The sequence below is a fragment of the Tachypleus tridentatus genome, chromosome 12, assembly GCF_004210375.1.
Source record: "Tachypleus tridentatus isolate NWPU-2018 chromosome 12, ASM421037v1, whole genome shotgun sequence".
NCBI classification, from domain to species: Eukaryota; Metazoa; Arthropoda; class Merostomata; order Xiphosura; family Limulidae; genus Tachypleus; species Tachypleus tridentatus.
Genome location: NC_134836.1, coordinates 134,436,939 through 134,453,331, shown reverse-complemented (window position 1 = coordinate 134,453,331; position 16,393 = coordinate 134,436,939). Strand labels below are relative to the sequence as shown.

The 16,393-nt window shown below is 31.4% G+C and overlaps 1 protein-coding gene across 1 annotated transcript in view; it reads right to left on the bottom strand.

The window, feature by feature from the left end:
- Positions 1-938: 938 nt before the first annotated feature.
- The window catches only part of LOC143234744 (uncharacterized), a 29,700-nt gene continuing 14,245 nt past the window's right edge, over positions 939-16,393 (bottom strand). The window contains exons 4-12 of the mRNA XM_076472319.1: positions 13,426-13,497; positions 12,919-12,985; positions 11,621-11,696; positions 11,324-11,518; positions 9,952-10,132; positions 9,184-9,272; positions 5,647-5,822; positions 4,190-5,215; positions 939-1,896 (exon numbers count right to left, since the gene is read on the bottom strand). Coding sequence (XP_076328434.1) covers positions 1,829-1,896; positions 4,190-5,215; positions 5,647-5,822; positions 9,184-9,272; positions 9,952-10,132; positions 11,324-11,518; positions 11,621-11,696; positions 12,919-12,985; positions 13,426-13,497 — 1,950 coding nt within the window. The 3' untranslated portion in view covers positions 939-1,828. The remainder of the gene's footprint in view (positions 1,897-4,189; positions 5,216-5,646; positions 5,823-9,183; positions 9,273-9,951; positions 10,133-11,323; positions 11,519-11,620; positions 11,697-12,918; positions 12,986-13,425; positions 13,498-16,393) is intronic.

Here is a 16,393-nt window from a genome sequence, read left to right as displayed (position 1 = left end):
GTAAATAAGCTAACCATTCTTTTTTTGGATACCTTATTCCTGTAATTATTTCTTAAGTTCAATCAGGTATGTGAACCTACAATACTAAGTGAAGTGTTTGATGCATTTGTTACTTGGACACTGTAAGTTGACTCAGGTGTGTGAAACTACAATTCTAAACTATGTGTTTACTGTGTTCATTACATGGAAATGGAACTTGATGTTTGTGAACTATAATATTAAATTGCATATTTACTATGGAAGTGGATTTAGTGAGCAAACATTTATAAATAAATTATATATAGACTATTTTGTTCATAATGTACACAAAGCATCAATCCTGTATTTCTGGTCACATCATTATTTGATAGTATATTTAGAAACTGCTACAACATGAAGCCACACAGAAAATTCTTTTAAAGTAAAATTGTTCTGATTGAACACTAAAAGTGAACATTTTATGTTGTGGTATAAAGAAAGTACTGGATGCTATGTTGAGACAGTTGACTGTGGAATGTTTGAATGGCATTTGATGGTTTTGTCATAGCTACTACATGCATATGAATTATTTAATGGTGCTTTTCTTTCAGCAAAGATACATTCAGCTATCTGCTGCATCCACCGAGGGATCAAACCCCTGATTTTAGCATGTAAATCTGTAGTCCTATTGCTGTCCCAGCAGGGGATGAATTATTTAAGAGCTCTTTTTTTGGAACAATAAAACATTGAGATAACTTTCTAGGAAAACTGACCAATGAGATCTTTCTAATAGTTAATTCTCATGTTAATCATTAACAAATACAAATAATGCTAGCACATTTAAATATAATAGAGAAACATAACATCTTGTTAAAGTGTGGGAATCAGAAAGGAAACACGGGTACACCAATTAAAAATAGAAAAGAAATATGTAGGTAAAGTGTGGAAATCAGGAAGGAAGCACAAACAGAGAAAAGTAACATGTACATAAAGTGTAAAATTTTATTTTTGATATAAAACGAAATATTTAGTGTTCACTTAATATTATGAGAGTCACAATTATATGAGTACATGTGAAACTTAATATCCCATTACAAAATGTGAGTATCAACATTATAAATGGATTTGAATCACTAACACTTTGAAAATACCAAGTTATGTATGCATGCTACTTGCAAATTTTCTAAAGTTAACAAGCAGCATAGAAACCATAATGTACTGATCTTCATACCATAACCAGCAGTTTTTGAGAAGTTCCTTTCTGCATTAATTGTCTTGACTCATGTTGAAGTAACCAACAGTTATTATCTGTCAATGATGAACTACCAGAAAGTGGAAAGTTTTTACACCACTAGATAAAGCAGAACAGCATCAAAACTCTTTGGCAATGAGAGAGTGAAAGTGCATGACAAAATATTTTACACCAAAATGAAAGATAGTTATATATTATACTTCCACATTTAAAATAATATTTTATTAAAAGTACCAATTCCTTTCAAATATTATTAACCTAGACATCTTATTTTAGGCTTACTACTGTTAGGTTATATTTATCTCAAATACATATTTGTGAAGGACTGATGGGATCCATATATCATATAAAAAATATTTATAACATGGCCCTCCAATCCTTTTTGATGTATCCTAGGTCATTTATATGTACTTATGTCATTTCTATTTTAAAATTACAAGAGAAGTACTATAAGGGTTAAATACATTTGACTATTACCTGTAATTAACACAAATAACCCAGTGTTATAACAATAATCCTAGGACACAAGAGAGTAACAACAGTTCACTATTACATGTAATTAACATAAATAACTCAGTGTTACAACAAATATCCGTGGTCAGTAACAATGGATTGTCTTTAAACTTGCTGCTGCTCATTTGGGTCAACTGTTTCAGGCAAGGAAGCAAAGTTTAAAAGAAAGTTACCTGTGAAAAGAATATATAAAAATTTTTAGACATAAATACAGAAAATTATTAAAGGTTATAATAACTGATACTCTTTCTCTATATATAGAATATTAGTACTGAACAGTCAACTGAAATAAGTCAATATCAAAAGGAAGGACCAAGTTAAAAACAGCAAATCCAAACCTCTGACTAATAATAATTTCTTATAAACAAAAGCAACCCCCCAAATAAAACACAAGGATCCACAGGCTGTAATGTGTGGCATAAAATGTATCCTAGGTTTTAGAGGTGGCTATGGAATAGGACCCACATTTAAGTGGAGATACACGATCTATCAGTCTCAACCTCCATTCGCCAATCTCACATGATGAATAAAATAGTTAAACAACGAAATAATCAAAACAAACAGAAGGTGTTAATAAAATTATTTATTTCAAGGATTATTTATACTAATTAAGCCATCTATATATCTCAGTTAAAACAAAAATATCTGGATTAATGTAATTTTCAACAAACCTATTATAAACCTAACAGGTTATTAACATTATTTATCTGGTAGAATTAGAAATTGAAAATACTTCAGTTTCTACTGTAAAGGTATATTAGTTAGATTTAGAAATTAAAATAATTGATAACATCAATCTAAATACTTTAGATAAAAGAAAATATTTTACTTTTCCCATATATGGTTTATTCTATTTTAATAGTAATGTACCATAATCTTCTATTATAAAACATTATAACTTCATAATTATTCAAATTTTGTAAAATTTGTAATAAATTACAATATTTTATTATTAAAGTTGAAATATTGATACAAAAACTAATATTCAATGGAGTTAGTAAAGAAACTGAATAACATTATTAAAATTTTCTGTCATAAATATAAGGATGTATCAATTAAATATATAAAGAAGTAATATTTGAGGAATTTTTGCTAAAGTAAAAGTTTCTAATAATTATTTTTAGTTGTTAATAAGGTCATTAAACAATTTAGCACTACTTCATGCAGGTAAACACCTTACTGCATATAAAGGCTTGTGAAAGAGCCTAAAAATTGATAATTACAATGGATTTAATGAGTATTGGTTGGAAGTTATACTGATTAATTTAGATAACTGGTTGGGACCCTTTATACTAGTGTATGTTGTCTATTGAGCTACTAAATTAGTTCCTTACCATCATAATGAAAGCTGGAATGCTAACTTCAGGAGGTAAGTTTATTTAACTTGCATACCATCACTGAGAAATAACAGTTTGGGGATACTGACAAATATTTTCATTAAAATCTCACATTGAAAGACTCACATCTCAAATATTAACCTGGGATCAGACATGTTAAAAAGCTCTTTAAGCTTCAGAATATGGCCACTTTACCCAGTTTGTCAATTAGTGGATACTTTATAAACAGAAGGAAGATATTAATAATGGACTAGAAGAAGCCCTCAAAACATTTACAGTCAAATTAGTATCTTTATTACAAGATTTCTTGAATAATACAAAATAATTCTAATTACAAACACCCAAATCTGTAAGTTTATTTGTTTTAAGCCTTTACTAAACATGGCCTATATTTGAGGTAAATTAACATTGTAACTTGCATACATTTTTTTTGCTTTACTTTAGTTAGGGAGAAACTTTAGCATATTTGACACTATCAATAAACTCTTGATGTTATTGTAAAACCTAGTGTTTGACCTATTTTAAAACTTCATAGGATTTTATTACAAAAACTACTTTAGTAGACATTTTGTATATGTCTTATGTTTGCATCTGTTGAAGTGTGATCATATGTGTAATTTGGGATTAAAGTATGCACACCTTTTCAGGAAATATCATTACAACAGACAGCTATAAGCTAGTCTATAATTATGATTTTAGAACACTGCCTATGATTGTAGAATACATAAACTAATAATTACATGGTAAAAATAATTGTGTCATTGATTTACCCAGCACTGCTTATTGTTTTACATGTTAAAAGTAACCGTGTCATTGATTTACCCAGCACTGCTTATTGTTTTACATGTTAAAAATAACCGTGTCATTGATCTACCCAGCACTGCTAATTGTTTTACATGGTAAAAATAACCGTGTCATTGATCTACCCAGCACTGCTAATTGTTGTAGTACACTTAAACTAACAGCTACATATTAGAAATAACCTCATCACTGACTTGCCAAATACTGTTCAAGATACATATTTGGAAAGGAATTTTTCAAAAGCTTATTTCAATTTTTCATAATCAGAATCTGTTCATAAAAACCTTGTTATTAATACCACTAGAAATTATACTTCAGTTGGCCTTACCACTGCTTGTCATCTCTTCCAAAGTGGCTCCTTTACATTGGTTGCCAGTGTGTCCTCTTGCACCACAATTATAACAAGTCAGAGGCTTTGGTGGTAACAAAGCACAACCTATGTCCCCATGAAGATTAGGAGCTACATCTCCTGGAAAAACTACAAAACTTGGAACTATGTCAGCAACAGGAAGGCTTCCACCAGCTGGAGATATATTAGGATCTGCAGCAGATGGAGGTGATGCCATGGGAAAGTTTTGCATAGAGAACATAAGATCGGGCGAGGTTAAACCATTAGGGATCTGGAAGTGAAAGCCATGGCTCAGCATGGGATAGACTGGTGGTGCTGTGTTGTTGTGAAAACTAATAGGCTGAGGAATTAACTGATGCACATAACAACTGTATGGAAGAACTGTGTTAGAACATGGAATAGCAGTTGTTACAGGTGTATGCATAACTCTACCACACTGAATACCAGGAGGCATCATTCCTGGTGTTACTGGGTACAGTACATGAACGTTTTCTTTTTTCTGTTTCACAGATCTCATCTCTTCTGGGATTCCAGTAGCTGTGGTTACAGTCACACAAGTGTTGTTTCCACGCAAGGATACGAGACTATGGCTGCCTGTTGGGATGGTTGAGCTTCCTGACGTGACCACTGGGTAAGGAAATCCACCAATGTCAGTGCTATGATAAACAGCTGGAGAAGGTTTTAAGGAAGGCACAAGATTAGTATTCATGTGGTTACTTTCAAATGTTACCCCTCCTCTAAGGTGTGGAGGAACAATGCTGGGTTGAGAACAAACACCCAAAGATACAGGTTTATGTCCTGAGAGATCATATGATAGAATATGAGAGGAATTTGCAATGTTTGGAAGAGCACAATCTCTGTCTTGAATGGTGGAGGAGTCCACTATAGAATCGTTAGTTATGTGTTGAATAGCAAGAGAAACAGTGGTATCTTTTTTTGTGGTTAATCTTTTCTGGGGTTCTTCAAGTTCTTTACTGAGGTAACCATCTTCTTGAAGCATAGAACCTTTAAAGCAACAAAAGATCTAACTCTTCAAATATTACAATTCAAGCTGTATTGAAATTTCAATAGCTCTTCCTCAAATATACACACTATACCAAAAATAATTGCAAAAACATTTTTAATAAACCCGACAAACTCTTATTACACCAATCTGTTTAAAGATTAAATTACTGTAAGTTCAAATGAGACAACTATTGCATCAATATCTAAAAAGCACAAAGGTATTGCAAGCTCAACAGATATTGCCACTGTTCCAATACATATATATTTTTTTGTTCTATGTTTATGAAGCATGACTACATTCAAAGTTTGTAATATATCTAAACAGATTACACAACAGTCTAATATCAAATAGACATTGTGGTTAATGATTTTTAGAAACAAAAAATATTTACTGTACTACCTCAGAAATCAAAATATGTAAAAAAGGTCACCTGGAGTTACAGGGTAAATTTGACTTAACTCTCCACTTTGTGACTTTGATGTAGATTTAATGGACGGGTTTCCACAGCTAGAAGACACAGAGAGACAACAGGTAGTTACAGATGAATTTACTGACGTAGATATTCCTTGGATGCAATGATTATTAAAACCATTTGTCATGTTGCACCTGAAAGCATATCAAACTTAGATTTAATACACAAGTTATTATTAACAGGAACCACGATGTTTCCAAATCATTGATGATTCTCTAAATTATATAGACACCATGTGTGTTTCTTGTGTCACAGTTACTTGCTACAAAAATGTCAAAAATCACACTTGAGAATTCACTAGAACACAACAGAAGCTAAGCCATCCAGTCAAGTTTCACACACTACAAGCACATTTTAAATATTTAAAACTGAGGTTTTAATTACCACAAAGCAGTATGCATTAAGTAATTCCATGCTAACATCTGAAACTGTTAAAAAAACATGCAGTGTAATATTCCTGTGGCACTTCAATCATAACCATGGTATACCTAAGTTGGCTAACTTTTACTTCTTGTATCATATCTGTTCTCCTAACGTATACATGTAAAAACGGCTGGTAAGGCAGAGAAAGCTCTATGTAGAGGAGCAAACAACGTTTTGACCTTCTCTGGTCATCGTCAGGTTCACAAAGAAAAAAAGAGGTAACTGACCAATAGCTGACCACATATTTGAAGGTGGTTGTGTAACAGAGTATAGGAATGTAGAGGGCATGCTTAGATGTTTGATCATATTTATTAATATAGGTATAAAGATATTCCTTTGTATTGGTTTATTTTGGGCTTGAGTTGTTGTATAAGCAAGGCTTCTTTAATTTTGCGTTTGTTTATGTTTGTTTCTTTATTTAGCATTTGGATGTTTTCTATGGTTATGTTGTGTTTATTTGATTTGCAGTGTTCGAAAACGTATGAAGGTGACTTTTTGTGTTCTTTGAATTTGGTTTCCATTTTTCTACTTGTTTCGCCAATATAGAAGTCATGGCAGTTATCACATTGTATTTTATAAATAATGTTGGTGTTGTGTTTGTCAGTGTAGTTTTTACATAGTATAGACCTCAGTTTTGTGCCTGGTTTTTGAATAAATTTTGTATTAACTGGAATGTCATATTTTGTTACTAGTGTTTGCCAAATGTTGGTTATTTTTCTGCTGATGTCAGGAATACATGGTATACAGCAGTATATGTTTCGTGATTTTTTAAATTGTGGGGTATATTTACTTTTGTTGGTTGATTTTGCTTTCTGTCTAGGTGTGTGCATATAATGTTTTCTATGGTTTGTGAAGGAAACTTATTGATGTTGATGAAGTATTGTTTTATTTTGTATAATTCATTGTTAATTTTATTTAGTGAGCATAGTTTTATGGCTGTGTTTATTTGGTTTCTTAGTATGTTGAGTTTTTGTTTTGTTTCATGTGCTGAGCCCCAAGGAATGTATAGTCCAGTATGGGTGATTGTTGAGTGGATTTCTATTTTAAATTGTGTATCGGTTCTTGTAATTTTGAGGTTAAGAAATGATATTTGATTGCTTTCTTCCTGTTCACATGCAAAGTTAATGTTGGGATGTATAGAGTTAATGTGATTGAAAAAATTAAGTGTGTGTTCTGTAGATGTGAATCTTGCAATCATGTCATCTACAGATCTGTACCAGAATAGTGGTGGATGTAATGCTGTGTTAATTGCTTGTGTTTCAACTTGTGTCATAAAAATATTAACACAACATAACCATAGAAAACACCCAAATGCTAAATAAAGAAGTAAGCATAAACAAATGCAAAATTATAGAAGCCTTACTTATACAACAACTCAAGCCCAAAATGAACCAATACAAAGGAATGCCTTTATACCAAGATTAATAAATATAATCCAACATCTAAGCATGCCCTCTACATTCTTACACTCAATTACACAACCTCCTTCAAAATATCTGGTCAGCTGTCGGTCAGTTACCTCTTTTTTTCTTTGAGAACCTGATGATGACAAAAAGGGTCGAAACATTGTTCACTCCTCTTCTGGTGCTTTCTCTACCCATACCAGCCGTTTTTACATTTTTTTTTCTACAAGTGGGTTTTCTCGTAATCATAGATTGTTCTCCTAACAAGTTAAGGAAATTAAAATGAGTTTTAAGTTCTTAATTCTACAAGGCAACATTTTTTTAGAAAATTCTGAACTTCTCCTAGTGTGACACATTTTCTCTTAGCATGTCATCATCCCTATTTGATCCACTACTCATTGTAAAAGTAAGAAATTAAATATAAATTACAAAATCGTTATTGTTCAGTTAAACCACATTTATTATTGCCTTCAACTTTGTTTGGTTACAGAACTATCAAATATAGTTTAAGAATTATTTAATTAAATTATCAACTGCAATACAATAAGTACTATACAAAATTAGGATTAACTCTTTGACAACTGAGAGTGAGTAAAAAGATAAGTATGTTATTTCTTGTTTTTCATGTTTATTCCTTGTGTAATTATAAAAGCAACTAAAATGTAAAACTAAGGATAATTTTAGATTAGTTAAGATTAGATTAATAAAAATAAATTACAACAATAATTTAATAAAAATGTTTCATGAGGCATGCACACAAGGTGCTTGTACTAACTGTAGTAGCTCAGGGGTAATGTAATGCAATAGTGTAATGTGAGCTGCACATGTTCTTAATGATTTACAACTTATAACTGGGGCAGACTGCAGTTAATCATGGTTCAAAGGGCAATAAAACAATAACATTTTATTATAAATAAATGTATGCTGTTACACACTTAGAGCTAGTTAGATTAAACAAATGTGGTTTCATATTGCAATATAAAGTCTTTCTAGAAAGGAAAAAAGGTAATTTAGATTTATTTTGAGTTTTCTTTTGTGGTAACAAAGTCAGTCAAATTGACCGATTTCCAGTTTTTAATTGGGGTGAAGAAAATAATGCATAAACAATCAAGTTGTACTAAAAAACGTTCAAAATGTAGTTAGGAGGATTACACAAAGGGAGTTTTGAGTTAAGGAAAAGTATTTTAATTTTAACAATGAAAATTACTTGGCACATGAACTAATCAAAACAAATACTCAATATATTCATGGACAAATCTATTTTATTAAAAATATTTCACTCAAATATATTTTTTGTAGGTTACAGACATACAATATTAACTGAAATACTGCCACATTTTGTAAAGATATACACACTATATTAAAAAGTCAGAAGTATTAAAACTGAAGAGACTTTAAACAAGTACAAAGAGGTGACAAGGTCAGTCATGTAGACAGACCCCATGTTGAGGCAGTTAACTTCATTTTAAATCTAACTTTCTAAATGACTGTTACATGTGAACTTTAACCTACTCACAGAAAGCATGTTAATACTAGGTTACTTTAATTGTTACCCATGATATGTCTAAACTGAATAATGTAAACAACTTGTAGTTTCCATATGCTACCAGTTTATTGTTATTGAATTCTACACAAGACAACACTATATTCATAACAATTAATAACTCACTTTGCAGCATCTAAAAGTTTCCTTAACCTGCGTGCTGCTGTAAGTGTTAAACCTTTACTTTTTAGCTCTTCTGCACTCAAGTTCTGAATCTATTGGGAATACAAACAGAACAAAAAATGATAGGACACACTCATCCTTCACATGGCTAATTTATAAAATCATACTATTTCTAACTTCTCATAATAAATAAAAATTAAAAATAATAAAATGAAAAATCATAATCAAATTCAGAAATTGAGCAGAAAAATATTTTAAGGAAAAAAGTAATTAATCATGTTTTTAATTATCTCAATAAATAGTACTGTTATTGCAAACCATTAGATTATTTAATTTCCAATTTACTATTTGTAGAAAGTTATTTGAAAAAGAAGTGAAATAGTGATAAAATTCAAACAGAACAGCAGAAAAATACATCTTTCTTTTTACATTACACCAGCTTCTATAATGTGATTCGTGCTGTTAACACAACCCAGCTTCTATAAACAAACTAATGTGATTTTGGCTCCTCATTAAACCAAACACTTTGCCTCACAAAGTGTTCTAAATATCTGTACAGACTGTATAACTACATACGTAAACTTGAGATAACATGAAGAAACACAAGTACATGGATTTCATTTGGTATTTTTGACTTAATAATAGTTTCAAGTGTTACAATCTTTAATTCACCAATCATTCAACAACATGATACTTAAAACTTAATCAGAATTACAGAAATTTAGGTGATAAATAGGTCTGAAACTTCCACACTATTTTATATCTATATACCTCATCAAATCCAAAGGAGTGCAGTTTTTCCAAATACTTCCTAAGATTTTCCTTCTTCAAAATCTGCTCCAGTGTTAACATATTTTCACTTCCTCTCCAGTTGATTTCTGAAGAGTCATTATTTGAGTTATTAGCTGAATGAATAGGAGTACATGAAAAGGAAACTGTTGAAAGCGAAGCACTGTAAATATAAGAAAGTAAAAATTGAAAGATTAAATAATGAACAAGAAAAATCTGTCAAACAGTAGTGAATAACAACACGTTCATGTAGCCTTGGTCACAGCACTGTATTAAACATTAGCAGTGAATAACAACACAGAAAACAGGTTCACGTAGCCTTGGTTAAAGGACTGTATTAAACATTAGCAGTGATAAAAACACAAAAAACAGGTTCATGTAGCTGTGGTTACAGGACTGTATTAAACATTAGCAGTGATAAAAACACAGAAAACAGGTTCATGTAGCCTTGGTCAGAGCACTGTATTAAACATTAGCAGTGAATAACAACATAGAGAACAGGTTCATGTAGCCTTGGTTACAGCACTGTATTAAACATAAGTAGTGAATAACAACACAGAAAACAAGTTTACATATCCTTGCTTACAGGACTGTATTAAACATTAGTAATGAATCACAACACAGAAAACAGGTTAATGCAGCCCTAGTTACAGGATTGTATTAAACATTAGTAGTGAATAACAACACAGAAAATAGGTTCACATAGCCCTGGTTACAGGACTGTATAAATCAAAAGATGTGAATCACAACACAGAAGACATGTTCATGTAGCCTTGGTCACAGCACTGAATTAAACATTAGTAGTGAATCTCAACATAAAAAAGATTCATGTAGCTTGGTTACAGGACTATATTGAACAATATTTGTAAATAACAACACAGAAAACAGATAACCTTGATTACAAGACTGTATTAAACATTAGCAGTGAATAACAACACAGAAAACAGGTTCACATAGCCTTGGTTACAGGACTGTATTGAACTTTAGCAGTATAACACACAAATCAGATTAAAGTAGCTTTCATTACAGGACTGTATTAAATGTTAGCAGTATATCATAACATAGAAAACATTCATATAACCTTGGTTATAGGACTGCATTAAAAATTAGCAGTATAACGTACCATAGAAAACAGATTCATGTAGCCTTTGTTACGGGACTGTATTGAGCTTTAGCAGTATATCATAACATAGAAAACAGACTCACGTAGCCTTGGTTAATAGACTGAATTAAAGATTAATAATATATCATAATATAGGAAACAAATTCACACAGCCTTGGCCACAGGCCTGTACTAAATATTTAAAGCAGTATTCTACATTAAAATAAAATTATTTCAGATCAATAAACTTGCCTGACAGTAGTGTTGAATAGCTGCTGAGGATCAGTGCTTTTTGAAAAATGTTCTGTTTTGTTAGCATGAGAAGTGGAGCCATAGACCAAAACAGTCTTCAGCTTGTGGTCTCCATCACTCTGTTCATCAGTACTATGATACTGAAAGAATGATGCCACCAGCTCATAGGTTATGATAGAACACTCAACCAGTTGTCTTAAAATAGAAATGAAAAAAGAAAAACAAAAGCATCAAATCACCCATTTGCAACAGAAATTCACTGATATACTATAATATTAAGTAAAAAAAAGTTAATACCTTAAGTACTGTGCCATTTCCAAACCCATATCATCTGTCATGCTGTTTGATTGGCCCTGGTCAACTGACAAAAAATCTTTGAAAAGGAAAAAAAAACGTTATGTTTCATATTCCACTTTATTATATCCATCAACATACACTATAGCCCTATTAAGTTCAATAAACTTAACCCTTAAAAATGGGAGTCATTCTACTGGACTCACCTACTTCAAATATAATCTTTGAGTGTAATCTTTAGGACCTGAGTGGAATTTATGAAATATAAACATACTTATACTATAGTAACTAAAACCCATAAACATTTTAAAGGTTTCAGATTATGAAATGGAATTTTTACATTTTCATTAAGAATGTTATTTTACTATTGTTTCTAATGTGCTTAATCTTGTTTGTTTTTTCTGTGTAACCTACCTCCACTTTTGTCAAACTTCAATAGAAAGTTGTTTGTTTATTTAGAGAAGTTCCTATATATTTAGAACACAATGAGTGTAAAATTGTGATATATCAAAGTTTCTGTAGTGAACCACCATTACTTAAAGTTAATTACCTTTAATCTGATTTATGTATTTGAATTCCAATATTCTTGTACAACGATGACACCATAGTGTTACTAACTTGTTTGTCTATGAAAACAAAGATTGTTTTTTTATGATATTAAACTTTCTTCCTTTTTTCCTTTTAACATACTTAAAAAGCATTTATTATAACTACCATACTGTGCTAAAAATAAGATATATCAATTCATTTACCTTTAAACTCAAGATTATTTAGTTGTATATTTATCATATCAAAAGTATGACAATTTTCCCTAACCATTACATTAATTAATTTCTAACATAATTCTTGGTCCTATAACCTCATGGTTTTCTTCTAAGCAATATATTATAATTGTTGATGTTATCTTTTTCCCATCACACACTTCAATATCTACCCATTTCAAAATGGTAGCTCTAACATCACACACTACTAAGTGTCATTTTCTACTCCAAGTTTTAGTCTGTGCTCATATGGGTTTTGTAAATCAACACTTTTTGTTTCTCAACATATGCCCAACTTCAACATTCTATTTCATTAGGAATTCGACACATCCACAAATGTAACAACAATACATACTGAAAGTTCAATATGATTCTACACCTACTAAAAATGTTTGTAAGTTCCCATCTGTGTAACAATACATTCTGAAAGTTCAATATGATTCTAAAATTATAAAACACTTGTGTGGCAAAAACTAAAAGGTTACTTCAATTAAACAAAACTATTAAGAAATAAAAACTTTAACATAGTTCACTACTTACCTGGAAGATGAGGAATATTCATATCTTCTTTAGAAAATAAAGTGTCTTCATTTAATTGTTTAGCCAGCTGTGGATGGAGAAGATGAACAAATAAACATTAAAATAGTCAAAACTTAACACATACACACCATGGACGTATAAACAGGTTCTGTACATGAGCATGTAAAAGACAGGGAAATACATTAAAAATAATCAAAACTTAACACCCACACCATGGACATATAAACAGGTTCTATACATGAGCATGTAAGAGACAGGGAAATACATTAAAAATAATCAAAACTTAACACATACACACCATGGACGTACAAACAGGTTTCATACACGAGCATGTAAGAGACAGGGAAATACATTAAAAATAATCAAAATTTAACACATACACACCATGGACGTACAAACAGGTTTTATACATGAGCATGTAAGAGACAGGGGAATACAACAGAAGATATTAAAAGAAATTGAATATATTAAATGTAAATATACTCCATGATAAATCTAAAGATGTACCATTTGATGAAAGTAGTAGATATCTTGAACAGTTTTAACTACTTCTGTACACCGACCATCACTCCAAATCACCTGTCAAAAGATGCAGAACACTAAAGTTTTAAATGAAAATTGATCTTACAACAATATGATTTTAAGATTAAAATCATAACATGCATCAAAATAAGAGTATATATTTTCAGTTGATGTTACCACAAAAGGTTTTTGCAGTATTAACATAAATGAGATTACTACTGTACACAACATCCACCTCTAAATTTATCATGCAAACAAATAAATTGAAAGTAGAATATAACAATGGCAACATAATGATAGTCTAAAAAATCTTGAGAATGTTGATACAGTTTTAAAAAGTTCAACATTTTGCCAATAACTTTCCAAATGGTAAATATCAGGTCATTCCGTAAGTAATGTACAAAAATTTAATACAGAAAGTGAATCATCATTTCTGTCTTTGTAGAAGGTTTTAATGACTTTAATGTAGTAGGACATGTATAAAAATGTTCAGACAAATAAAAGAAACTAACCCAACTCCACCTTTTGAGATCATTAATTAAATAAGCCCTTATGAAGATGGATGTGTACGAGGAGCACATTAGGCATATAATGCTTTACAAATTTAAGAAAAGCAATAATACAGCAAAAACTACACAAAACATTCAAGGTGTTCATGGTGCAGAGTCTCTCAATGAAAGAAAATGTTGAAGGTGGTTTCAGAAGTTCAGATCAGGTGACTACAGCTTAAGTGATGCACCACGTTCAGGTCGTCCTGTTGAGTAAATGATGGCTTGCTGCTGGCTCCACTTGATGAAGATTGTGCTGTAACAGTTGAAGATCTAGCACAGAAGCTTAATTCAACCCATTCAACAGTTCACCATCATCTGCAACACCTTGGAATGGTGTCAAAACTTGGAAAATGGGTTCTCTGTGATTTGACCAACCTTAGAGCAAGAGTGGACATTTGAACTTCTCTGCACCCCTTATGAACATAACTGACCATTTTTGGACAGTATAGTGACTGGAGATAAAAAATGGATATATTATGAAAATGTTAAGAGCTGTAGACAATGGCTCAGTGCAAGTAAACTGGCTAAAGCATAGCCTAAAATAGACCAATAGGAAAATCTTGTTAAGCATTTGAAGGAATATTGTTGGTGTGATCCACTTTGAGTTTCTGCCACTCAATGTAACAATTACATCAGACTTCTGTTGTCAACAGTTAGAGAGCTTGAATGTTGTACTGAGAGAAAAGAGACTTGATCTGATCAATTGTAAAGGTGTGTTACACCAGGATAATGTACAGCCCCATACAGCAAGGATCACATCTGGAAAAACTTCCACATCCTACTTATTCTCCAGGTCTTTCCCTCTCTGATTATCATCTATTTCATAGTTTGCAGAACTATCTTGATGGAAAAGAGCTTGGAACACATGAAGAAGTCAAAACTACCCTCAGTACATTCTTTTACTCCAAACCCCAAGAAATTTATAGAAGTGGCATTCAGAAGCTTGTGAATTGTTGGCAGGAAGTAATTAATACTAGTGGAACATACATTATTGAATAAATAGCATTAAAAGCATTTGAAGTCCTTTCTCTTTTTCTGAACCTAAAGTCGAACATTACTTAAGGGATGACCTGATATAAATAGGATATTTTATTAAAACCATCTATCTATCTATCTATCAATGAAATATTTACCAAAGCAAGTCTTATAAATTTTGTATTTCTAATAATAATATCAGAACTTTAAACTATAGTGCATTTTAAGCATAGAAAGAATAAACAAGATCACTGAACATTTAGGCTATTACATTGCTATGATCATAGATTATCACTATGCATTTATAAATTACGAAATTACTTCTTTTAAGTTATTTAAATCATGCTGAAACATATCAAAAGTTCAATACTGTAAAGTGAAAGTGTAAATAGTACCAGTAGAGTCATATTAATTAAGAAACCTTTAAAACGTCTTATAATGTCATAAAAAAACGTACAGAATAAAGAAATAAACATTTTTATCTTACAGTTGTTTTAATTATAATTAAAGTAATTTATAACTTTTTGAAATCACTCATTGTACAATATCTTATGCCACTTGGATCTGTGAATATCATTGCAACCACAAAATGTAAAGACTGGGCTGAGAGAGTGAAGCTGAAATACCTATTGACACCCATTTAATGATCATGGTGGACAGTCACCTGTTACCATAGCCACAGATGGTTGCTATACATAAGATATCAAAAGAGTTGGTTGAAAATTCAATGTCTTACAGACCAACAACTTTCAGGATAGCACGAGTGAAGCATTCAAGGTACCTACAAACAAAACAAAGACAGAGATTCAAAACATTAAGCCAGCTCTCCTCTGGACTACTGAAAGTAATGAACTAATGAACCACAAATCTTGATGACAAGAAACTCAACTGAAGTAAAAATATATCTCAGGATAGCTGATATAGGTATTAACAGTTTTACTAACAAAGCAGAGAACAATGTTTTGACCTTCTTAGATCATCTTCTGTTTAACAAAGAGAGAGCTTGCAACTGACCGTTGCTGGGCACATCTTAGAGACGAGAGTGTAAACTGGCACAGGATTGTATGGGGGGCATTGCAGTTGGATGTTAGGTTATTAATTAGTATAGATATAAAGGTGTTCCTTTATACTGATTTAACTTTGGTTTTAGTTGTTGTATTAGTAGGGCTTCTTTAATTTTACACTTCTTTATATTTGTTTCCCTGCTTAGTATCTGGGTGTTTTCTATGGTTATGTTGTGTTTATTTGACTTGCAGTGTTCAAAAAAGTATGAAGGTGTTTTTTTGTGTTCTTTGAATCTGGTTTCCATTTTTGTGCTTATTTCTCCAACATATTACCCGTAGCAGTTGTTGCATTGTATTTTACAAATAATGTTGGTGTTGTGTTTGTCAGTGTAGTTTCTACATAGTATGAACTTTAGTTTTGTT